The sequence below is a fragment of the Taudactylus pleione genome, unplaced genomic scaffold (genome assembly GCF_031769625.1).
Source record: "Taudactylus pleione unplaced genomic scaffold, aTauple2 ptg000053l, whole genome shotgun sequence".
NCBI lineage: Eukaryota > Metazoa > Chordata > Amphibia > Anura > Myobatrachidae > Taudactylus > Taudactylus pleione.
Window position 1 is genome coordinate 6,430,373 of NW_028284455.1, and position 24,212 is coordinate 6,454,584.

The 24,212-nt window shown below is 44.5% G+C and overlaps 1 protein-coding gene across 3 annotated transcripts in view; it reads right to left on the reverse strand.

Annotated features, from left to right (window-relative positions):
• The window catches only part of PFKP (phosphofructokinase, platelet), a 118,516-nt gene extending 95,298 nt beyond the window's left edge, over positions 1-23,218 (reverse strand). For all 3 annotated transcript variants that reach the window (XM_088462716.1, XM_088462714.1, XM_088462713.1), the window contains exons 1-2: positions 22,800-23,218; positions 6,858-6,931 (exon numbers count right to left, since the gene is read on the reverse strand). In XM_088462716.1, coding sequence (XP_088318842.1) covers positions 6,858-6,931; positions 22,800-22,884 — 159 coding nt within the window. In that variant the 5' untranslated portion in view covers positions 22,885-23,218. The remainder of the gene's footprint in view (positions 1-6,857; positions 6,932-22,799) is intronic.
• Positions 23,219-24,212: the final 994 nt, after the last annotated feature.

Consider the following 24,212-nt stretch of genomic DNA (forward strand, 5'->3'; position numbering starts at 1 on the left):
AGAGAGGAATTCTCCAGATCCCTCTCCGTCGGCGAGTACTGGCACATGTCAGTGTCAGATCTGGATTATTATTTTTTTTAACCCGGGTTGGATGCAGGAGAAGAAACAAGAACCAGGAACGGGTTTGCAGTATTGGAATGCAGCAGGTTTAATAAGAGTATTATTATTCATGAAGTGGAAATAAATATATAAACTGGCAGAAAATAAACACGTCCAAGTGAAGTTAGGCTGAAAACAAATGTCTGGCAGGGAAGCAAAGTCCAATTAATGAGTCTGGAAACTGAAAAAAACAAAGTCCAATTAGTGAGGCTGGGAGCAGGTGTCAGAGAGAAAAAACAAAAGTCCAATGGAGGTGTGACTGAGGAACAGAGAGCTGAAGTACTGGAGTCGGTTCTGAGTCCGGAGTGCTGAAGGGTACACAAACCGTGGGGCGAGTAACGGGGTATAGCAAGGTAGATGCGGGTATCCAGGAACAGCCTGTGATGGAGACAGAGCAGGAAACGGAGCACTGCTGGGACTGCAATAATCACACCGAGCTAAGGAGCACAGAGAACTCTCACACAGCTTGCACTGTGTATACATTGCACTGGCAACTAGAGGGTGTGCTGAACACCCTTAAGTACCATGGTAAAGTGCATGATAGGTTGCTGAGAGTAAACACAAGATGCTCCAACCTGATTGGCCCATTCAGGTCACATGCCCAAAACCAAGATGGTGGTGCCCAGCAATCCCCAGCGTGGCAGCGCTGCCAGTCAACTGTCACCAAATGGCTTGTACCCCCCGAGGAAATCCATGCGCACCTCGCGCCAACCTCCGGGCACCAGCACCCCCACCGGTAGGACTGCGACAAAGCACCCACACAGGCAGAGGCTGGGACTCACCAGGTACAACAACTCTGGTCATGACAGTACCCCCTCCTTTACGAGTGACCTCCGGACACTTCCCAGGCTTCTCTGGGTTAGAGGCATGGTACTTGCTAATGAGGCCAGGAGTGTGAACATCGTCTGCTTTAATCCAGCAATGTTCTTCTTGGGCCGTAACCCTTGCAGTCCAGCAGGTACTGTAAATGTCCATAACGAAAGCGGGAGTCCAGATTTGTTTCACTTCGAATTCTACCCCCTTCAGAGGTGAGGACTTTAGGAGGTGAAGGTAGGACTTTGAGGAACTTATTGAGAACAAAGGGTTTTATTAGGGAAATGTGAAATTAATTAGGTATCTTGAGGTAAGAAGGAAGTTTTAGTCGGTAGGCTACAGGGTTAATGGACCTCAAAATTGTCAGGGTTTGAACTGGAAAATGGTGGAGCTTTGCCTAAAAGACCAAAACTATTAGTCACTATACAGCTAGGAGAAAAGTGCAATTTGTAATGTGTGACAGTTTGAGTCATGTATATTTTTCAAATTACACTGCTCAGAAAACAAAAATACTTTACATAATAATAAACAAGTATGTAACATACTTGTCAACTTTGGCAAGTCTCTGGAAGGTGCAAGGAGAGGAGCGAATCCTGTCATCAAGACCCGCGTCCAGCTTACGTCACGATCAACCAGAGGGATGTGGGGTATTTGCCCACTTTACCAGTGGCCGGGAGACTCTCCCCCAAATTCGGGAGTGCTGGAGCCTCTGGGAGAGTGGGGAATATGGTCTGTACCAAGTTATCAAACAAAAATTGTGGGAAATTCCACAAAAACACACGTTTTTGGGGGATACCTGCAATTATTAAGTATCCCCTGAATTTACCATAGAGGAACCGCAGCAGGTATCTCCATATCTGCTGCTGTCCCTCCATTATCGACAGCTGTCACAGATCCTGTAGGTTTCTATGGGGGCTACAAACCTGTCAGTTTTACCAAAATTTTCATCCCTGCAAAAGGTGTTAGCCCATTACTGGGAGTGGGTTTCTCTGGAACCCTTACCAGCAATGGCCACCATACATGCGTGGTCAGTAGACTGCACATGCGCAGGAGTCCTGAAAAAGGAGTGAAGATACGGTTAATGTGGTCACTTCACTCCTAACACATCACAGGGACAGGGTCGTTTTGGAGTCCCTATTACTGCATGTGAATGTTAATACATTTGGGCGGTATATCATTTCTTATTGCCGTGAATAGCGGTTATAAGAAATTACAATTAACGGGTCTGAAACCCGATACTTGATAAATATGCTCCTAAGTGTGATAACTTGCTCCTAGCACTTGCTCTCCATCACCGACACACTACTCTTATCGAAGAACATGGTTTCCTGCAAAAATGTGTAAAGTATAAAAAAATTAACATTATTGATACAAATATATAAGACAAATTAAACAAAATTAGTAGTTAAATTGTAAACACTTTACGGCTCATTTTGATCAAATAGCTCTGTTAAAGGATGCAGTGCTACCCCCTCTACTCCATTACCCATGGCTTTGTTTGATACCCTCACAGTTGTTAAACAGTTGTTAACTAGTTTTAAGCTGAGTACACACTAAACCAGTGGTTCCCAAACTGTGCGCCGTGGCACCCTGGGGTGGCTCGAGACACTTGCAGGGGTTCCTCAGGTTGGTGGTCCAGCACCAAATCAAATTATTTATGGTCAATGTAATGTAAATATGTGGACAAACAGAAGTGTAAACCTGTCACCCACTACATAACTGAACCTAAGGATGACAGGCTTAGGGGTGCCGTGAAAACGCTGATACTCTAGGGCTCCGTGATTCAAGAAAGTTTGGGAACCACTGCACTAAATGATGTGTGTGCCCAGCGATGCAACTGTCACCACCACCAATTGAAGAATCAGTAAACAATTCTTTAAAACCAGTAGTTTATTGGATATAGTCCCAGACGGAGATACTGCAATCTGTCATTCAATCTCATCTGTATAAGGGACCTTCAAATACAGCATACATAAAATCCTTATAAACTTGTAATGCATTTCACGGGTGCACTGCCCGTTTCTTCAGGCAGTGTATGCCAGCATTTCTTAGATGGTCAAAAATCTCATTCTTGAGGTTGTTATTAAAAACTGCACCGTTAATCAGAGTGTTACAACGTCAATATATTCCAAGTTTATGCAGATTTTATGTATGATGTAATTGATGGTCCCTTATATATTACAGATGGGATTGAATTGCTTATTATCTTATCTCCATCTGGGAAGATATCCAATACACTACTGATTTTAAGGAATTGTTTACTGATTCTTCAATTGGTGGAACCTGTGCCAAAAAGGACTTTGTTTCTATTCGGTTTATAAGAAAGAGATCCTGGTCTCCTCATATTTCCTTTCAAGGGTGCAAACACCAACAACTGTCTGGACTTTGCGGATCCACATTCTCCATCTAACTGTTTTATATTAGGTGTAGATTGCTAATAAAAATGTATATGTTAACAAGAATATCTGTCTGTCTGTCTGTCTATCTATATAATCATATCTATCTATCTATCTATCTATCTCTATATATCTTTACCTATCTAAGGGGTAAATTTACTAATGGTCGAGTTTGTGTTAGTTTGGTGAGATTGCATTCTCACGTGAATTCTGCCATTTTTTTCATCTGGCAAATTTACTAAAGACAAACTCGATTGAGTTTGGAAGTGAGTTCTCTTTTTTCACTGTTAAAACTCGTGTGAGTTTGCAAACTTGAAAAAACTCACCATCGGCCAAAATAGGAAATACTTCAGATGAAAAAGAAGCAACTCGCAAATTTACGAATCGAGTCTCCAGCCTAGGCCAGGGGTGCCAGGGAGAGGGGGACCCCTTTATTGGAGGGGTCCCCAACTCCCTAGGGATCCCTGGCCTGGGCTGACTAGCGGTCAGGGCTGATGCTGCGGCTGGGGGGCCCGGTGAAAGGGCTCCCCTGGCTGTGGCATCAGTCCCCCACTAGAAAGGGTCCAGTGCTGGTTTTAATTATAGGGGTACTCCTACGCAAATTTTCTACCCTATAATTAAAACCAGGACTGGCCCTGTAGCCTTGTGCTGGTACCTTATTTACAGTGGAAACCTACTCATTTTGCTCCACGTAATTGTAGGTACCAGGATAGGCTGGCAAGTTCGGGGCTGGTTAAGCTTTAGGGGGGGGATCCTATGTCATTTTTTTTTTATATTATTTAACCCGGTTTTTACAGGTCTTAACACAGAAGCAGCTTACACATATCTCACTGATATGTGCAGGCTGCTTGCTTGGGTGAGTTTGGAAGAGAGAAAACACTATAATCTCGGGTGAGTAATCTCATCTAAACGTTCATTAAACTCTCCTCTAAACTCCTCTAAACTCGCGATTTGGTGGAAACAATATTATATAATGTTAGATACATCTAACTCAGAAATAATTTATAGCAGAAAAGAAAATGTGTTCCTCAGGTTAAACTGGTAACAACCTTTATGATTGCTTAATGATGCAGATTAGGTGTAAATAGCTATTAAATGGACATTGCCAGGCAATTACAGTTACAGTAGATCCTCATTAGATTTAGCACAATCCTTTAGAACCTATAAGCAATTAACTATCCTAGATATACATTTTTAAAAAGGTTAATAATTTAATTTGTTTTATGTAATTATACTTCATACCTTCAATAGACAGCAAGAACATGAAACATTTGAAGGGTAAACCTTTAAAAATCGCAAACCTTTAAAGCTATATACATACATGTAATATAAACATTGCACTAAAGTGTGTTTTGCCAACAACAGCATGACGCTACTGACCCTTCAAACAAAACAGGTGTCATTTAGAATGAACTTCACATGCGGAAAATGATTAAATCAAGACGTGTCTATGCACGGGTATGTGACATTTATGCAGAGGTAGGTTTAGAAAACAATTTTATTTTTTTTACAACAAATGTAAAAGTAAAATATTTGATGCTCCAATAAAACACATCACTCTTTATCTCTCTGGGTTGGTTATTAGAAAACTCCAAGTCAAGTGAGCAATACAAAACCAATACTATGGTCATTTTCAAAGCTGTTTTCACAAAAGTGTAAGAAATAAGGTTTTCTGCTTCAAAATGGAATCAATATTTTCCTCACCATATAATTTATGTATATTTAACACCAGTTTTAATGCCACAATCGTAGGATGCAAGTTTAGCCAAAAAGATTTTGCAGCATTGGTTATACCTCACATTGATTGCCATTATTTTTAAATATTTGATGGATTTATACTGAGAGGATGCAGATTTAAAGACCATAACTATTCTGACAAATTCATGAAACAGTTTAGGGTCCTGATTAGCATAAAGATCATTTGACACTTTTCTTTAGAGCACATCAGATTGTCTCGCAAATTCGTGTCATCTTACATGAAATGACTGTAAAACAAGCTATGTTCTTCCTTCATATTTTGGAATTTCTTTTGTGAATGTGGCTCTATGTAAGAAGAAAGGTGGGAAATGGGACAGAGGTTGTCAGACCATAGACATGTGTAAACCGCAGTGCTCGGAGCTGCACACATAAACCAAATATTGGGACGCTCAATACCACCTCCAGCTAGCAAGTAACGTCATGTGCTAAGTATTAAAGCAGTGCACTGAGCATCATGGGAGATGGAGTGCTGTCAGAAGAGTCACATACTGAATGCGGAAAGAAAAAGACATGCGTCCATAATCACTGAAAATATAGGGGTTCATGTATGAAGCAGTGAAAAGAATGAAGAAATGGACCATTGGAGAAGTTGCCCAAAGCAACCAATCAGCTTTGATGTAGCATTTATCAAGTACTTTCTGTAAAATGATAGGAAGAGGCCGATTGGTTGCTATGGGTAACTTTTCCACTGGTTCACTTGTCCACTCATTTCTCTGCTGACATGCATTTGGTATCCCGGCGGTCTGGATGCTAACGCTTACATTACCAGTGCCAGAATACCGACGCCGGTCAGAATCCCGGTGCTTGCATCCAGACCGCTGGGATGCTGAAGGTAAGTAACGGGGTTGGGGGTAGGGTTAGAGTTAACTTTAGGGGTTAGGTATAGGCATTAGGGGAAGGGTTAGGCACTAAGGAGGGAGGGTTAGGTTTAGGGTGCGGGGAGGGAGAGGTTAGGTTTAGGGTGCGGGGAGGGAGAGGTTAGGTTTAGGCACTGGGGGGGAGGTTAGGATCAGGCACCAGGGAGGGAGGGTTAGGGATAGGGTAGGAAGAGGGATAGGGTTTCGAACACCAAGTGTCGGTATGTTAACCCTGTTGGGATTCAGGCGTCAGGATTCTGACCGACTGGATCCTGTCCTGCCGGTATTACATACCGATTCCTCTCTGCTTGATACATCAACTCCATAGCTTGGTAAAGCACACCTTCCATGTCATAAAACCATTATTGTTAGTTATCAGAATTAATTATGAGAAACAGAAGAAAAAATGTGTAGTGTTTATGCCAATAATGATAAGCAGAGCCTACAGTACAAAAGCTCCGAATCACTTTCAGTACGATAACTCCAAAGTACAAAACTGTATGACTGACAATGTGCTCAGTATGTCTTGAGAAAATATAAATACTGTAAAATAAGTTTTGGGCTCCTCGTTTACTTCCCAAAAGCACAGATATACACACAGACTGAAACTGGAGACACTGCCGACCCAGCACCGGCCCCATAGCACCTGCACAGACTGATACTATGTTAGTTACATCTGTGTGTGGATAATGTTTATTTTGAGTTGAATTCCGCATGAAATGTTGGCTTCATACAAAGAATGGACCTCAAAAGTTCAAAGTTCCCACATCGCAGAAAATGTAAACACTCAGAGCGCCACAGGAAATACGTTTGAATTTCACAATACCCAATATACAAAGCAAGTGGACTTTGAATGGAAAATAATCATAAAATATTTATCCTATTGATATGTAACAATAATCATATAAAAAACAAACAGCTCTATGAAACGTACCTCATGGACAAAGTAAACTTTAGCTTCTACATAGATTCCCATGCGAACCACAGCACGAACCGCTGCATTCATACCTGGAAGACATAGTAAAGGTGTGTTAGTGCCATAATACCAATTAAAAAAAATATATCTACATAAAGTTACAATTATTATAAATACATTTAGGCTACAGTACATTGTACATATGTTTACAATAACTAGCAACAGACTCTAAATTGTTGAATTGTTCTTTATAATTTTATATTATTTACTGCCCTCTCTCTGCTCTTTCTGTCTCTATGGTACTGTTAAAAGGTAAAGTGTGATAGAGTATTCCTTCCTTATTCAATAATGGACAATTAATCCAACTGTCCAGCTTTCTGTAATGGTTAGATGTTGAGAAATGTGGGCAGGGCAAAGCTTCCCACACAGTGTTCACTGAGGTGGGCGTGGCTTGATGTCATTATTCATGGTATGTCTCTGCCCACCTTGCTGTTCTGGGCTCTCTCAAATTCACCCAGCCATACCAGGATAGTAGGCAATTTTGGTCCAAAGTTGATTTTTTTTCTCCTCAATAAATGGCGTGTTCAGAGTAGCATGTTTCATAATTCAGACGGAAAAAGTCCCTCAAGCAATGTCAAGATACATGTAAACAGTGCATCGCTGGGTCCCATAGCAAAATATGATTAGAGGCCTGGCAATGTGGCTTTAGCCTCCCAAGTCTTTTGAGATCGGGTGCCTTTATAAGCTGGCGCCATGGTCCCCGCAACTTTAGAGCCCCATAGTGGCTACATCCCCTACACTGCCTGTAGTTCTGCCTTTAATGTTTAAAAATTCTACTTTTAATAGTTTATATACTGTTTCTAACAAGCATTTTGCAATAAAGGTAATTCTAGGGACAATTTGGTAAAAAACTTTTAACATAATGGCTTGATATTACTTTGTGTGCGGGGTCAAATCAGTTGTTACCATACTTTATTTTCACATATATTGGTGAAAGGCACATTTATTAATATTCCTCTATGGTCTGTCCTGTCTCCATCACGCACAGTAGGAGCTGACTTGCAAAGATGAGGTAGAGCAGCATAGAGAAGAAGTTGTCCTACATAACCGGGAAAGCAGATGTCCTGGGCTAGGAGGGTGGGACGTGTCAATACAAAAACTGGTATATTAATAAGCAGAATATGTGCGATCATTGATTGGTCACATTGCATTGGACTTCACACCCAAGCCCAACTAACTAGATCTGTACAAATTCTGTCTAGTACGTGTGCTAAACTGGCCATAAATTGATTCTTTCAGGTAAAGTGACTGGATCTGCTCATGTAACTAGAAATCTCCTCTTCCTGTGTTTCAAACATTAGTTATGCAATTTTTCCAGAAGCTGTATGTAATGCCAGTGGCTGTTTAGCCCCTGGATCAAATAACGACAGTGGCAGCCCGGCAGGTCGAAATCCCGACAGCTGAAGGTAAGTACCCTAACCCTCACCTCTCCCCCCCTAACCCTAACCGTCGCTTAGGGGTACCTAACCCTAACTTCGCCCCTTAGTGCCTATCCCTAACCTCCCCCCGTTAGTGCTTAAACCTAACTCCCCTCCATGCACCCTAAACCTAACCCTACCAGTGGGTGCCTAACCCTAACCCCCCCTAGTGGTGCCTAAACCTAACCCCCCCTTCCCCTACCCTAACCCTCCTGGGGGGTGCCTAACCCTGGGTCTGCCTGGGGATCCCTAAACCTAACCCTCCCCCTCCCCATGGCTAGATGTTAAGTCCCCCAGCATATCTTTGTTCGGTATGCCGGGTGTCGGGATTCGGTAGTGGGGCTAATGATAGGCGTCGGGATTTCGATGCCTATCTTTAGTCCCATGTCAGGATGTAAGTGTCGAGATATCGGTGGGCGGGATAGCGCCCGCCGGTATCCTAACTGCATCCCCATTTTTCCTGCTGGCTTTAGGCCCCTTTCCCTAACACAAGTGAGTAATCAGCCTAAATAATAGACTAAGCTCATCAGTGCCTGTACAGATTGTATTGTATTGTATTAATGTGTTAAATTAAATTTAGCCCAATCTCAATACCTAATTTTATTGGCTATAAATTATAATGTATTGGTTAGTCCTTGTAGAGGTGACAGGTCCTTGGCTAGGACTGATTTGCAGGTAATCTAGGGCAGCAGAGGCGTGTGCCCGGGGTGTGCAGGCTGTGCACCCACAGACCCCTTTGGCAGTCCACAAGTCTCCTTTCTGCATCTCAGCTGGCTCCCAGGGAAGAGGCAGCCTCTTTTTTAGTCCATTAGGTGATGAGAAAGTGCTGTATCCGAATAGAGCACTTTCACATCGGCTTTCTTGAATTCAAAACGGGGCTGTCTTTTCTCTGGGAGCCACCCGAGATGTGGTAGACAGCAGCAGACCCCCAGGTGAGTAATCAAAGCCCTGGAGTGGGGGACGAGTTTGAGGTCTAATACTGAGCATCTGTAGATCTGTCTGAAACATGCGTCCCATCTCCATTCGCACATTGCTAACAAGCACTGAAGTCAGCTTATAGCCATAACACTCCCACAAGATCGCATAGTCGCCATCCAAAAACGTAGACGGATGGATCAATTTGTCTGCATTTCAGCCTACGGGCCATGTGTGTATGCATGGTATGGTGCATGCGCAGTCTGCAATTGCTTTCTATGGCAATTTGCAGATATCCACAGGGTCCGTCCATTTCCATTTGCTTCCAACTGAGAATCAACTCCCTAATGCTCAGTTTGTGAAATATGCATTTAAGACCACTATACACACTTATATTTTGAATTAATTATATATAATGCAAACTATTTTATTCGTTTGTCTTTTAGTATATTTCAAAAGTAGAATGTCAAGGTTTCAGGGAAAGTTTTTAAAAACACAATTAATATACTGTATTATAAGTAGGCTGAACCTCATGCCTGCGTAATAAGATTATAAGATTAGTAGTGGGCCTTATATTTTCCTGACTCAAAATTAGAGATGGACCCTTCCACGTATAAGACTAAAAGGTACCTGTTTTACCACGTCACCAACTCACAAAAGTGCCCTTACATCAACTAATTCATATTTCAATTAAGACCAGATGCTCCTTCCCTCGCATACGTGCTGCCTTTTTTCCTATGTTTGGCTCAATGGGACTAGTTTGAACATAGAGACAAACAGAACACCTCATCCTGCAACTACTTATGCTGGGCATACACCTGCCGATGCGACTCACAGTGCCGTTTTCCCTTCAACTCCCCGGAGCTCCCTGGCAGTGCCTGCCGTACGTTTTCATGCTAATTTCACACACAATGTGGTTATAGAGCGCTAATAATCCTTGAAAAAGGGCATACAGCCTGAAACGCGTTGAAGCAGCTACACGGAACAGCTATACGGACACCGCAGCATCACACTCTTAGCGGTCACCGCGATCCTCATATTCATCTGAGGCACAACAGCGGAAAAAAAAACATACGGAGAAGGGAACCAGCCAACGCTGTGCGCTGCATCTCTGGAAGGTAGGCAGCAATAGGGACAGACAGATTAGCGTCCATCCCAGACAGGCACGCTATTGGCATTATATAGGAACCCCTCACATGACTTATGAACTGCCCAAATCGGCAAAAGAGACTATAAACATAAACTAATAAAATCACTTGCTTTTACAGGTATTGCGCAACATATGTTTCTTTTTCTTGCATAGCTACATTTATTCTCATAAATTGTATCAGCCATACTACATATTATTAGCGCTCTATAACCACATCATTACAAGTATTATTTCTAATAGAGCAGCTTATTTATACATATCATAGCGCAGTATCACAATTACATATAAATAATTTTACACACGATCCGTCGTAAGATCACGCGTCACTATACGACGGATCCCTGATGCGATTGATCGTGTACCGCACATAAAAGCATGCGATCATGCGATAGATCGCGTTTAAAATAGGGATGAGCGGGTTCGGTTCCCTGAGAACCGAACCCACCCGAACTTCGGGGATCCGGGGCGATCCGAGCCCAAGCTCGGATCTCCCTGTCTGCCCCGGATCCCTCTCCCGAGGCAAAACCTCGAGATCTGCTGTCGGATCTCGAGGTTTTGCCTCGAGCGGCCATTTTAAAAAAAATGCCTTTGCCTTTAATGGGCAAAGTGCTGATTGGCTGACAGAGCCGTCTGTCACGGCTCTCAGCCAATCAGCATTATGGTGCTCATTTGCATGTAGCACGGACTCGTGAGATCCGTGCTACATGCATCTGTGTGATTGACAGTGACACAGAGCACAGATGGGTCAGTGAGACCCGTCTGTGCTGCTGTGTATTTCAATGACACAGATGCACGCACGGACCAGGAGATCCGTGCTACTTGCATCTGTGTCATTGACACAGAGCACTAACGGGTCCGTGAGACCCGTCTGTGCTGCTGTGGTAAAAAAAAAAAAAAAAAACCTGTGTAAAAAGAGAAAAAAATGGCGTGCCCCCCCCCCAAAAAAGAGCAACCAGCCCCGGGCATTAGTGACCCAGTGCTGGGTGTGCTTAAATACAGGGGACAAACGACATAGGGGTCCCCTGTACTTAAACACAACCAGCACCGGGCTAGTCAGAACCAGAGCTGGTTGCCAAAATACGGGGGACAAACGACGTAGGGGTCCCCCGTATTCTGCACAACCAGCTCTGGGCTCTGATCCGGTCCTGGTTCTGGAAATACAGGGGAAAAAAATGAGTAGGGTTCCCCTGTATGTTCCAGAACCAGCACTGGACTTTTTCTAGCGGGGGGCTGATGCCACAGCCAGGGGAGCCCTTTCACCGGGCCCCCCAGCCGCAGCATCAGCCCTGACCGCTAGTCAGCCCAGGCCGGGGATCCCTGGAGAGCTGGGGACCCCCCCAATAAAGGGGTCACCCTCTCCAGGGCTCCCCAGGCCCATGCTGATAGCCCGGGGCTATCCCCGCCACCCCTGGTGGCGGTGGGTGGCGGGTTGATTGTGTGGTGTGGTGTAAATAAAGAATATCAAACATTGTCTTTACAAGTAGAACTGCAAGTCCCAGCAAGCCTGCCCCGCATGCTGGTACTTGGAGAACCACAAGTACCAGCATGCAGGGCATTAAGGGCCCACTAGTACCTGTAGTTCACCTGTAAAAAAATGTTTAAAAAAAACACAGGACACACACACCGTGACAGTATAAGTTTATTAAACATACATACACACACACACACACACATGTACACATACTCACCTATGTAACCCTGTAGCATCGGTCCACTTGTCCGGTAAAGTATCCATAGGGGACCTGTGAAAAAAAACATACTCACCATCTCCTATGCGAGGTTCTGTCCTCTTCGTTCCAAAGTAGGCATCCCCGGACTTGGCAAAAAAAAAAAACGAAAACGCGATCCACGAACTTAGTACCGTTCTATAGAACGGTACTTCCCGAATGAGAGCTTAGCGGCGGGGTATCACCATGGAAACCCCGCTGCTAAGCGTTCATTGGCTGAGAGAGGCCATCTCCCGTCTCTCTCAGCCAATGAACGGCTCCCTCCATTGTAGTCAATGCTGGGAGCCGCAAGGTTATTAAAGTTTACCCTGCGGTTCCCACCATTGACTACAATGGAGGGAGCCGTTCATTGGCTGAGAGACGGGAGATGACCTCTCTCAGCCAATGAACGCTTAGCAGCGGGGTTTCCATGGTGATACCCCGCCGCTAAGCTCTCATTCGGGAAGTACCGTTCTATAGAACGGTACTAAGTTCGTGGATCGCGTTTTCGTTTTTTTTTTTTGCCAAGTCCGGGGATGCCTACTTTGGAACGAAGAGGACAGAACCTCGCATAGGAGATGGTGAGTATGTTTTTTTTCACAGGTCCCCTAGGGATACTTTACCGGACAAGTGGACCGATGCTACAGGTTACATAGGTGAGTATGTGTACATGTGTGTGTGTGTGTGTGTGTGTGTATGTATGTTTAATAAACTTATACTGTCACGGTGTGTGTGTCCTGTGTTTTTTTAAACATTTTTTTTACAGGTGAACTACAGGTACTAGTGGGCCCTTAATGCCCTGCATGCTGGTACTTGTGGTTCTCCAAGTACCAGCATGCGGGGCAGGCTAGCTGGGACTTGCAGTTCTACTTGTAAAGACAATGTTTGATATTCTTTATTTACACCACACCACACAATCAACCCGCCACCCACCGCCACCAGGGGTGGCGGGGATAGCCCCGGGCTATCAGCCTGGGCCTGGGGTGCCCTGGAGAGGGTGACCCCTTTATTGGGGGGGTCCCCAGCTCTCCAGGGATCCCCGGCCTGGGCTGACTAGCGGTCAGGGTTGATGCTGCGGCTGGGGGGCCCGGTGAAAGGGCTCCCCTGGCTGTGGCATCAGCCCCCCGCTAGAAAAAGTCCAGTGCTGGTTCTGGAACATACAGGGGAACCCTACTCATTTTTTGTCCCCTATACTTCCAGAACCAGGACCGGATCAGAGCCCAGAGCTGGTTGCGCAGAATACAGGGGACCCCTACGTCGTTTGTCCCCCGTATTTTGGCAACCAGCGCTGGTTCTGACTAGCCCGGTGCTGGTTGTGCTTAAGTACAGGGGACCCCTACGTCGTTTGTCCCCTGTATTTAAGCACACCCAGCACTGGGTTACTAATGCCCGGGGCTGGTTGCTCTTTTTTGGGGGGGTGCACGCCATTTTTTTCTTTTTTTACACAGGTTTTTTTTTTTTTTTTTTACCACAGCAGCACAGACGGGTCTCACGGACCTGTCATTGCTCTGTGCCAATCACACAGATGCATGTAGCACGGATCTCCCGGGTTCGTGCTACATGCAAATGGGCACCATAACGCTGATTGGCTTCCTGTCTGCCACTGCAGTGCCACTCCTAGATGGGCCACGTGTTTGTGCCGCCCCCTTGTGTCGCTTAGCATAGTCATCCAGCTTCCTCGGTACAACCTTTTGGCCTAAAAACAATATTGTGAGGTGTGAGGTGTTCAGAATAGAGTGGAAATGAGTGGAAATTAATGTTATTGGGGTTATTAATAGCGTAGGAACAAAAAAAGGCCCATTTATGTGATTTTAGCGTTTTTTTTTTATTTTTTAAGAAAAAATCCAGATCCAAAACACAAAACCCAGAACCCAAAACACGGAAGGGTGGTTTTGGCAAAACCAATCCAGATCCAAAACACGAAGAAAGATCCAGATCCAAAACCAAAACACAAAACACGAAAAGTGTCCGGTGCACACCCCTAGTTTAAAATTAAATAGAGGGCTGTGCTTCTCTAGGGGGTTGCTGGGATTGACTGGGGGCCCCAGTCAATCCCAGCAATCCCCTAGTTAAGCACAGTCCTCTATTTAAATTTAGGGGGTATAAATAGCAGCAGCCATTTTAAGGTCTCTGCAGTTTTTGTTTGCTCTGTGATTAGTGAGGCTTGGTTTTTACCCTGCCGAACGCTCTACATTGCTAGCTACTGTGCATTGCTTTGTATTGCCTGGCTTTACAAAGTGCTATATGCAGCTCTATTTCCTGTGTTCTATCCTACTCTTAGGTGGTGATGGATCTGCTGCTCTCCTATGCTCGCTGTTTGCTGTGAGCGTTGGCAAGAAATCAAATGACGCTGCTCGCACGTTCTGACGCACGATGCATCGCATGCTGAAATAAACTGCACGATCAGCATACGAGCACGACGGATAAGATGGACTGCACATCTGATCACACGATATGTTTTGACGGCTGCGGGACCGCGCACCGCATCATATCCTACCTAAAAAAAAAACAAGATTTCCACACATTTAATCGTACGGCGCGTCGAAAATCAGGTAATCAGCCCCAAATCGCGTAGGTGTATGGCCAGCATTACTCTAGCTTCTATCTATTAATCTTTTTCTAGGACTGATAATATTCTGCTTAGTGCGCAGAGTTTTGGTAGACTTTAATACCTTCAAAGGGACAACTCTGACCTAACACCATGTTCCTCACCAGTGACCAACATAGGGATGACTCGATACGGATCCAGAAATCTGCCATACTACAGTACCAGGGGTGATGGATGTGAATCTATATACAGTTGGGAAAGATAAGACACCCTTGGATATTAACAAAAAAAGGGAACATCTCCCTGTCCAACCATGTGACAACAGGTATGAGATTATCACTCTATAGATTACGTGCAAATTACTTTTTCCTCATTTCCTAATAGCAAGTCCCCAGAAGCGGATGGTCTATCGAACTGCATTACATACATTAGCTAGCAAAGGCTTGGACCTCAGGCTGCTGGAGTTATATAATGCTGCCATTGAAACTGGATAGCCACCTGACTTATGACTGATGCTGTTAAACTTATAATAATCAAACCAGATAAAGATTTATAATTAGAGTAGTAATATAGACTGATTTTTCTTATCAATACAAACATGGAAATCCTTAAATATTAGTTATACTATTAAATAAGTGGATACTCTCGTACATCCTGATCACATGGGGTTAATGCCCCATAAATTTACAGTAATTAATATCAGCCGTTTAATGAATAATATAAATACAATCATCTTACATTTGCGGCTGGTATTGTAATTGTTTTTTTTATGCCGGCAATGCCTTTTATTTGGTGATTTGGCACTTTCACTGAAGCATTTATGGCTTTATACTTCCATTTCAAATGTCTGAGCTGCAGCACAATAAATCTCATTTTAAATGTGGATGATAAAAGGTCTATTTTAAGCCAATGGCCTCCTGGTTTATTTTCCCAACAGGCTTCAATGACAGAACAAGCCACATCCCCACAATGCAATCTATTCTCTAAATATACCATCCTGTCATCCTAATGACCTTGCCTGATTGTACAGAAGCAAAAGGCACCTGATGCTCAATGTCTATTGTAATGCATCCTTTTATCCCAACCTCTGCCCTTCAACCACTGACCAAATCACCTTCATCTCTTTATAAGCATTTTTATATATATATATATATATATATATATATATGTATAAATATATACATATATGTATAAATACAGAAACAAGTAGGGGTGCACAATAGTGAATTATATAAAAACTTTATAATAAAATCAATCCACACTTACATCATAGAAATGAATAATCACCATTTGGACGCTGATGGCATAAGAACTTGATGACGCAGTGACGTTGCCGTGAATGAACTGAAGCCTAGGCTTGGCAGTTACCGCTCATGGTGGCAGCGCTCAGTGTTCAGAGTCCTGCCGAAGAAAGGTGTTTGTGGTCCAACCTGGGAACGGTGTTTTATATTTCCACTATATTTCCAATCTGGAGAGCTGCTATATTAGGCTTGGTGATATGCTGATTATTCATTTATTTGATGTACGTGTGAATTGATTTTATTATAAAGTTTTTATATACTTCACTATTGTGCGCCCCTATTTCTTGTTGCCTTGGATATACAGAATTGACTTGCTGGGTGAGTCTATACAAAGAGGGGAGTTGCACAGAATATTACGGACCACGATTTGGACCACACTATCATTAAAAATAGGGACACTGTTAAATTACAGGTTCCAAGCTGGCTCAAGTGGAAATTGGCAGTCTGCCAAAATCCTGTGTGAAATCTACAAAAGTATAATTTTAACTTCACAGTCTGAGTAAAGGGGCCTATCCATTAGAAGACTTTGTGAACGATGCGACCAAAACCAGGAGGTTTTGGTTGCATCGTTCAGAAGTCATCCAATGGATAGCCGGCAAGGACCAGTGATGTGCGTGCACGCTGGGTCCTTGCCGACGCCGACTATCTGTGGAACATGCCCGTCAACCTGACGACGATCATCAGGTTCGGCATGTTCTCAGATAGGAGGTCGGTATCCTGCACTGAATGACGTTCAGTGAACGCCATTCAGTGCGGGCACCGCACCTAGGCGACCTGAAGGACTGAACGCTAGTTGTTCAGTTTTTCAGGTCGCCTAATGGATAGGCCCCTTAAGTGTCAAACTTTATGAACCATATCAATATTAAAGCCAGAGTTATGGCTATTTTACACTTGCTGGTATTGGCCAGCCAACAAAAAAACTCCTGTTTTTTTGCGGGGTGTTAAATTTAATTAATCATGGAAGCAGGTGGCTCCTTTCAGACGGCCTGGGCATGGCACGGTCGCCATGTTACAGCCGGGAATATCCACTGAGAAGGACGGCTGCCGTGTCGTGCCTGTGCCGTCCCTGCAAGCCAGTGGCGTATAGGAAACAATGTTTCCTTTCCCACTCGCCGGCTGGCTTTTCTCAGTTTCCTGCTGCTGCGCATGCCCAGAGAAAAAAAACATTAAAAACGGCTCAAAGCCACTGCATGTGAAAGGCACTGAGTGGCTGAAAAAAAATGGCCGGCTTCTGCCTGGTTTTTTGCCGGCCGGGCAAAACCGGCAAAGTGTGAAATAGGCCTTAAGGTGCATATCCACTTGCCGATATAGGAACGACAGTACGAATACAACATTGTAATCGTACAGTCGTTCCTGATCCTGTATAGTGCCTACATTGAACAATATGTCGTTCAGTGCAGCCACCCGCCCTCATCCCCGAACATGCACAATCTGTCGTTATCGGCAGATTGACTGGCATATTCAGGCGATGATCTCTGGTCGTTTTCGACATTTTAATGAACGATTTGTGAACAATTAATGAGCGATTGAAATGTGTATTATTAGAACATCAGTGGTCAGTAGCCACCTAAGAGAAAGAGATACCAGAAAGACATCAACCACCATAGGGTTCTCCAGATGCGGAACATGCACAGCCTGCAAATAAAACTAAGTGGAATAGCATACAGCTCATTAAACAAATACGGTCTTTTAGTAATAACAGAGAATTTAACATCAAGGACAGAATCAGCTGCCAAACCACAGGAGTTATATATATGCTCACATGCCCTTGCGGATTGCAGTACGTGGGCAAAACAAAAAGAAAGTTCCATATACAAATACAGGAGCACCTCTGCAACATCCAAATCAAAAAAGAATAAAATCACAGTGTCCCGCTACACTTTAAAGAGAAGCATAACAGCAACCCGAGGGATTTACAGTTTATCGAATTTAAGAAGATTATACCACCATGGAGAGAAGGAAATATGGATAATATTCTTGGTAAAGAAGAAACAAGAACCATACGAAATGGGAACACTCACACCAGAAGGCCTGAACATAGATATGGAAATTGCACCTTTTTTGAAAAAATAAACATAACATATATTATACTAATGTCAATATTTTATCATTTTTTATGGTTTTAGCATTTTTAATACAAAATAACCTCTGCCTCACAGCCCATCTTTCAAAGATATACTGTATATATATTTTTTAAGAGATGGAGAGAATATCCCATTCTTCTTTGTCTATCCAATTGAGATTTAGTGGTCCCTTTTCATAAGATCACCATACAATGAAAACCAGACCATAATATGCAGGTATGCAGTCGGGAAGCCGGCGGACCTAATCCCGACAGCCGGCTTCCCGACTGCTTAATCCCGGCGAGGGTTAAATGACAGGCGTCTAAATCTAGACGCCTGTCATTTTACCGACGCCGGGTGACCGGCGCCCGGCATCCTGATCGAAGTGATGCCGGGCGCCGAGCGCGGACAGCCGCGGTGGGGGGATAGTTAGGTTTAGGGCTCCCGGGGGGGACTTAGGGTTAGGCAACCCCCCGGGAGGTTACGGTTAGGCTAGGGGGAGGGAGGGTTAGGCACCCCCGGGGGGGACTTAGGGTTAGGCACCCCCCCTCAGGGGGACTTAGGTTTAGGTGACGGGGAAGGGGGGGTTAGGTTTAGGCATTTAGAGGGGGGATTAGGGTTAGGTACTGAGGGGAAAGGCTAGAGTTAGGCACCCCTAAGGGAGGGTTAGGGGGTAGAATTAGGTTAGTGAATACTTACCTAGGGACGATCGGGATTATCATCCTTGTCGGGCTGCCGCTGTCGGGATTTGAACCGCCGGCCAGGAGTCCGGTGGTAAATCATACAGATTCCTCATAAGATATATCACCCTAACATATGTGATAACTACCATCTATTGAATATCATACCAGTATCAGTAACCCACGCTCTAATGAATCCAAGGGAGGATCCCTCTATATCCTTCCTGCATTCTTCCTTTTATTCCCCTTTTTTGTACTCTGATTATTGTACCTGCCATATGGTTTATCCAAACATGCGTCTATGGACACATATGTTTTGGCACCTTTTTGCGCATAAAAACGCTATGCCGCTACATGGTGAAAAAAAGTGCAGAATTGGGGTTTAGGGGTGCAGACTTAAAAAAAATAGCCTGCAGCCCTGGGAGTGTCCCCTAAAACTAATCTGTGTCAAAAAAAAAAAAATCTTCAGGACACCCCAAAAAATGTACTTTAATTTTGTTGGCGAAAAAAAAAAAATATTGGGGAACAAAGTTTTAAAGTAGCGAAATTGATTCAGGGGGAGTTCCCATGTAGGCGGCAGGTGTTTTCTAGTATGCGGGTAGCAACGGCAGGTGCATTTTTGAAGAATTTTTTAGGGACTTAAAAATATGCTTGCACCCATTTTCATGTACCCCAAATTTGATGCAATTAGTTTTTTTTTGCAAAAAAAAAGCTGTGCTATTCTTCACCCCTTCTTCACAGGCACATTTATGCACCTGCCACGGCTATTTCAAAACCCTGATTACCTTCAGCAGGCAAAAACGGGGGTACCCATAGTGATCCCCCATGTCTGGACATCTTTAGGGGGGTGCCAGGAACATTTTCCGAAAATTCCCTGTATTTTTCGATACTTACCTTTCCGCCGGTCCCGTTTTCGCTGGATAATAATTGAATGCGGGGATAAAGTGGGCACGTGCTCGATACTTTATCCCTGAAAAAACAGCGATGAGGGCGAAAAGTCCAACCTCTGACTTTTCGCCTGTAATTGAATATCCCCCCTATGTCTCTTTTCTTTTGCTCCCCTCCTCACTTAGCAGCTACATAACTCTCTCCTCTACCACCAGTTCCCATCTCTTTCCTCACTCCATAGTCTCCTCCCCCTCCTTCCTCTCCTCTGTCTCCCTTCATCCCATCTAGTACTCTCCACATTAGCTCCCATAACTCCATTATTATTATTCCTGGTGGTATAACAGGACAATGGTCCTGTTATACCACCACTAAGCCATGCACCCTCCCTTTTCTCCAAGTTACCTCTCCTAATCTCCACCCACACCACACTAAACCTCCACCTTGCCCACCACCTGCTGTCACCATTTCTCATTCTGAAGCCCACCACATACCCACACTATCCTTATCCCCCTGCTCTAAATCAATCTCAAGCCCACACTACAGCAACCCTAACAATCTCCTTTTCTCTCCTCCTAACTATCCCTCACCGGCAGACCTGGACAGACAGCGCAGGCGCAATTTTAATCTGGCGCTGGGGGCGAGCCAATCGCAGCACACAGACCGTCAGCCAATCAGGAGCCACCACTGCTGATTGGCTGCCAGTCTGCGAGCTGCGACTGGCTCACGACCGGCGCCAGATTAAAATTTCCCCGGTGCAGTCTGAGCTCTGATTGCCTCGCGACCGGCGGCGCTGACTATGCTAGCACCAAAACAACACCACTGACACCGGGGCCCCCTTGGCTGCCCTGACTGGGCCAGCCAACCTTGTGTGCATGACTGGCTGCAGGGAGAGTGGCGGGCCACAGAGGCAGCTGCACTCATCATAATTAAACTATTGTGTGTGTATGTATATATATATATATATATATAATATATATATATATATACACACACACACACACACACACAATAGTGTAATTATGATGATCCAACCTGTTGCGCTGGGTTTCTATGTGGCTTACTTGCCTGACAATACATTTCACAAAAACTGTCATATCTATAACAGTAACCAGATACACTTCTCCTCTTAGTTTCAGATACATAAACAGACAACTTACTTCCTTTGTTTCTAACGGTAGAGACGCATATGAAACTGAAATGACTGTGTCATTTTCCAACATCCATAGATACAACTACAATTATATACAGAAACATACATCAACTCTGAGTCAATACCTCAAGGACAAATGTCAATTGACTATTAATCAACTGCCATGACTATAATACACATTTTATATCACATTACACATCTTAATGTAAGCTTTCCTACAAATAAAAATACATAAACATGATGTTCGTAAAACCAGGCCTGCCTGGTGATATAATAATTTTGTCTAGTGAATATGTATAGAGGGTGTTGGAACGATGGTTTGGGGGGAGGTGTTACTGTTAGTAAATCTAAAAGTGGTGGGGTGCCAGTGGGTGTGCAGTCTGAGAGCTAGGACATTGAAGGTGATGAAGATGATGAGAGAACTGCTATACCCGGAATGTGTGACTCAGAGGAAGCTCTCTGCCTACTGCAAGGACTCCCATGGCCGCACGTACACACACACATGCTGGAGGGAGGAGGAGGAGGATGAGAGCAGGGACGGCGCTATCTAGCATGCAGGATAGAAGATGATACAGTCACTGGGTATTAATGCAAAGCCAAGAGATGCATCATTGACACGTATTTCTAATGCTGGTGCAATAATATAATATATAATAATACCCATGTAATAATGGAATTAGACGGATTTGGGAGCATTGAAAGGTTTGGAGTCAAAGGAAAAAGCGTATCTTTACAGTAAGACGGGTAAGGTAGACATTGTAGCGATGGCTGCATAGTTAATGTTATACACGCTGACACTTTGTTACAATTCCCATTAGATGTGCTGAGGCTGTGGTGTGACCCTAGCAGCAAGGAGAACATAGCTCGGCAATTACTGCCACTGGTGTCACTGGAATGCACTGGGTGCCGGAGGTCACAGTAATGGGCAGCTGGTTACTGTGCAGCAATGCATGCTCCGGTGACAACCTGTGGCCTTGAAGCTGCTGTGATGGTAAAACGGCCCCTGGCTAGCCGATCACACTGGGCCATGTAGTTTCCCTACAAGAGGACATCCCCCACCTGTTGCGCACTGTGCGTAGTAGAAGGTGGCTAATAGTCACTAATACAGACAGGTAGGAGAAGGAATGGGGAGGATGAGGAGGAGAAATCGTATTTATAGCTATTAGTCATTGCAGGGAAAGCCCGCAGTGCAGTAGCATGGAGTCACCACCAGGGCTGGGATCCGCCTTCTGCCATAGGTGAACAGTCTCCTCTTCACCACCCTATGGACCTCCACGCCGGGGGCACCTGATGCCCATGTCTTGGCTCTTACTGCTGCTGTGTAATTGCTACAGATGATGTAACTACAAGTGTCTCCACAGGACGTGGCAGGTAGAGCTAGGAAATACCAAGCCACTAGCACTGGTCTGACAGTGGCCTAAAGCCACTTGGTAAACGTACCATGATCCTAGGGAGTTTCCAGTCCTCCCTAGGATCATGTGTGGAGCAGAATTAATTAGATGTACTGGTACATGTGCGGTGTGTCAATATGTGGTCTAGATACTGGACCAATGCTTAATGGCTAAGCTATGGGACTGTTAGCTATCTGCAGGCCCATACATTTCTATATGGCTACTTGACCTAGAGGGGGCTTCATCTTTTTTTTGGGCCAGTCACCTGGGCCCCATTGCCCAGCTGCAGGACTATCCTACCAATGCACTTGGTGCACACAGCCTGACACTTAACCTACTGGGATCAGTACAGTATCACGCAGGGGTCTTCAAACTTGGCCCTCCAGCTGCTGTGTTACTACACATCCCAGCATGCACTGCCACCTTTTTGATATAACAGCATGCTAAAACTATGTGCAGTGCATGCTGGGATGTGTAGTTCCACAGCATCTGGAGGGCCAAGTTTGAAGACCCCTGCGCCCCACTATCAAGCATAGAAAGCATTTCCTGCAGAAATTATGTACAATTCTGTAGATAGGTAATATCCCTATGAGAAACGGCAATGAAAGTCGGGATAAGGTCACAGTGTTTGCAGGGTGGGTATAAGACAGAAGAGTGATCAGTACCCACAGTGGCTCAGGGCATCCTTACCTTGGGCATCTCCTCCGCTGGTCAGAACACCGATCGCTTTACCGGCTCCCGACAGGTTCTCAAAAAACTTCTGCGGCTGTGTCATGATTGCAGCTCCCCTCCCTCAGTACTGCCAGTAATAAATATATACAGTATGTATAATAGTATATCTCTCTCTGTATAGATCTAAGGTGTCACTCTATAGAACAGGGTGCATTGCTAGCTCTTCTGCAAATGGATATGTTCATAGCATTAAAATCGTTTCATGCAACAAGAAAAAATAAAATTGTCCATGAAATAAATAAATAAATAAGAGGCTGCAGTGATGTGTGTGCAGCACGGAAGGAGTGTGGGTGGCTGCTGCAGCCGTGCACTCCGCCTTTTCCTCTTCTCCTTCGTCCTCTCCCCAGTGTCTGCTGCTGCTGTGACACTACCGCTGCTCAGCAACCGAGAGAGCCGGACAGCGCGCCACGCCCATCGCTCTGTAGCCACGCCCTTCTCCGGGACTCAGCGCTTCAGGAGACGGTGGCAGAGAAGTTGGGCGGTGATTAGTTGCTGATGCACATGCCGGAAAGTCGCCGGTGGGCGGAGCTTACTGTACATCCCCTGGAGGCTCTTTCTAGTCAGCAGCAGTATAAGCAGCCTTGCTAGGAATATCAGAGCTGTTGCTCTAGGAAGATCTATTAGTGACACTGACTAGCGGTTATCTGTGCTGCGCAGAAATGTGTGGAGTAGAGGAAAACACTGCAGGAGTTCCTCAATCTACTATCATAGTAACATATAGGGGCCTAGTATAGGATCCCTCCAATATCAGCTGTGTTCCCTTCATTTGGTATTATGGGGGTTGTAATGCTGTCAGATTTATTTAGCATTCTGGAGTGGGTGTGGTATAAGAGATAGACAAAAATTAGTTAGACAATGTCTAGATCTACCCCAGTTGTTAGACAGTCAATAGATCGACAGGGTCAAAAGGTCGACATGGAAAAGGTCGACATATTTTTTTATGTTTTTTTGCGTAAATACCATTCGGCCCCTTGCGGGCTCGCTTCGCTCGCCACATGGATTTATTCCCCCTCCATGCCCACTTGGATGGTAGGGAATGACGTTGGACACTGGCTCATCTTAAGTGCCTAACCCTAGACCAAAAAAAAAAAGTAGATAATTTTCGTGTCGACCATTTTCATGTCAACCTTTTGACCCTGTCGACCATTTGTACCCGTCAACCTTCTTACATGTCGACCTTTAGTGTGTCGACCTTTTGTACCTGTCGATCTATTGACTGTCTAACAACTGGGGTCGATCTAGACATTGTCTAACTAATTACTGTCTACCTACAGTCCGGCACCCTCTGGAGTTTGGTTCCAGCAGCTTATGGCATAGTGCTGCTGTAACCTATGGGCTACAATTTGTAAAATTTACCCGAAGAGGCAATGG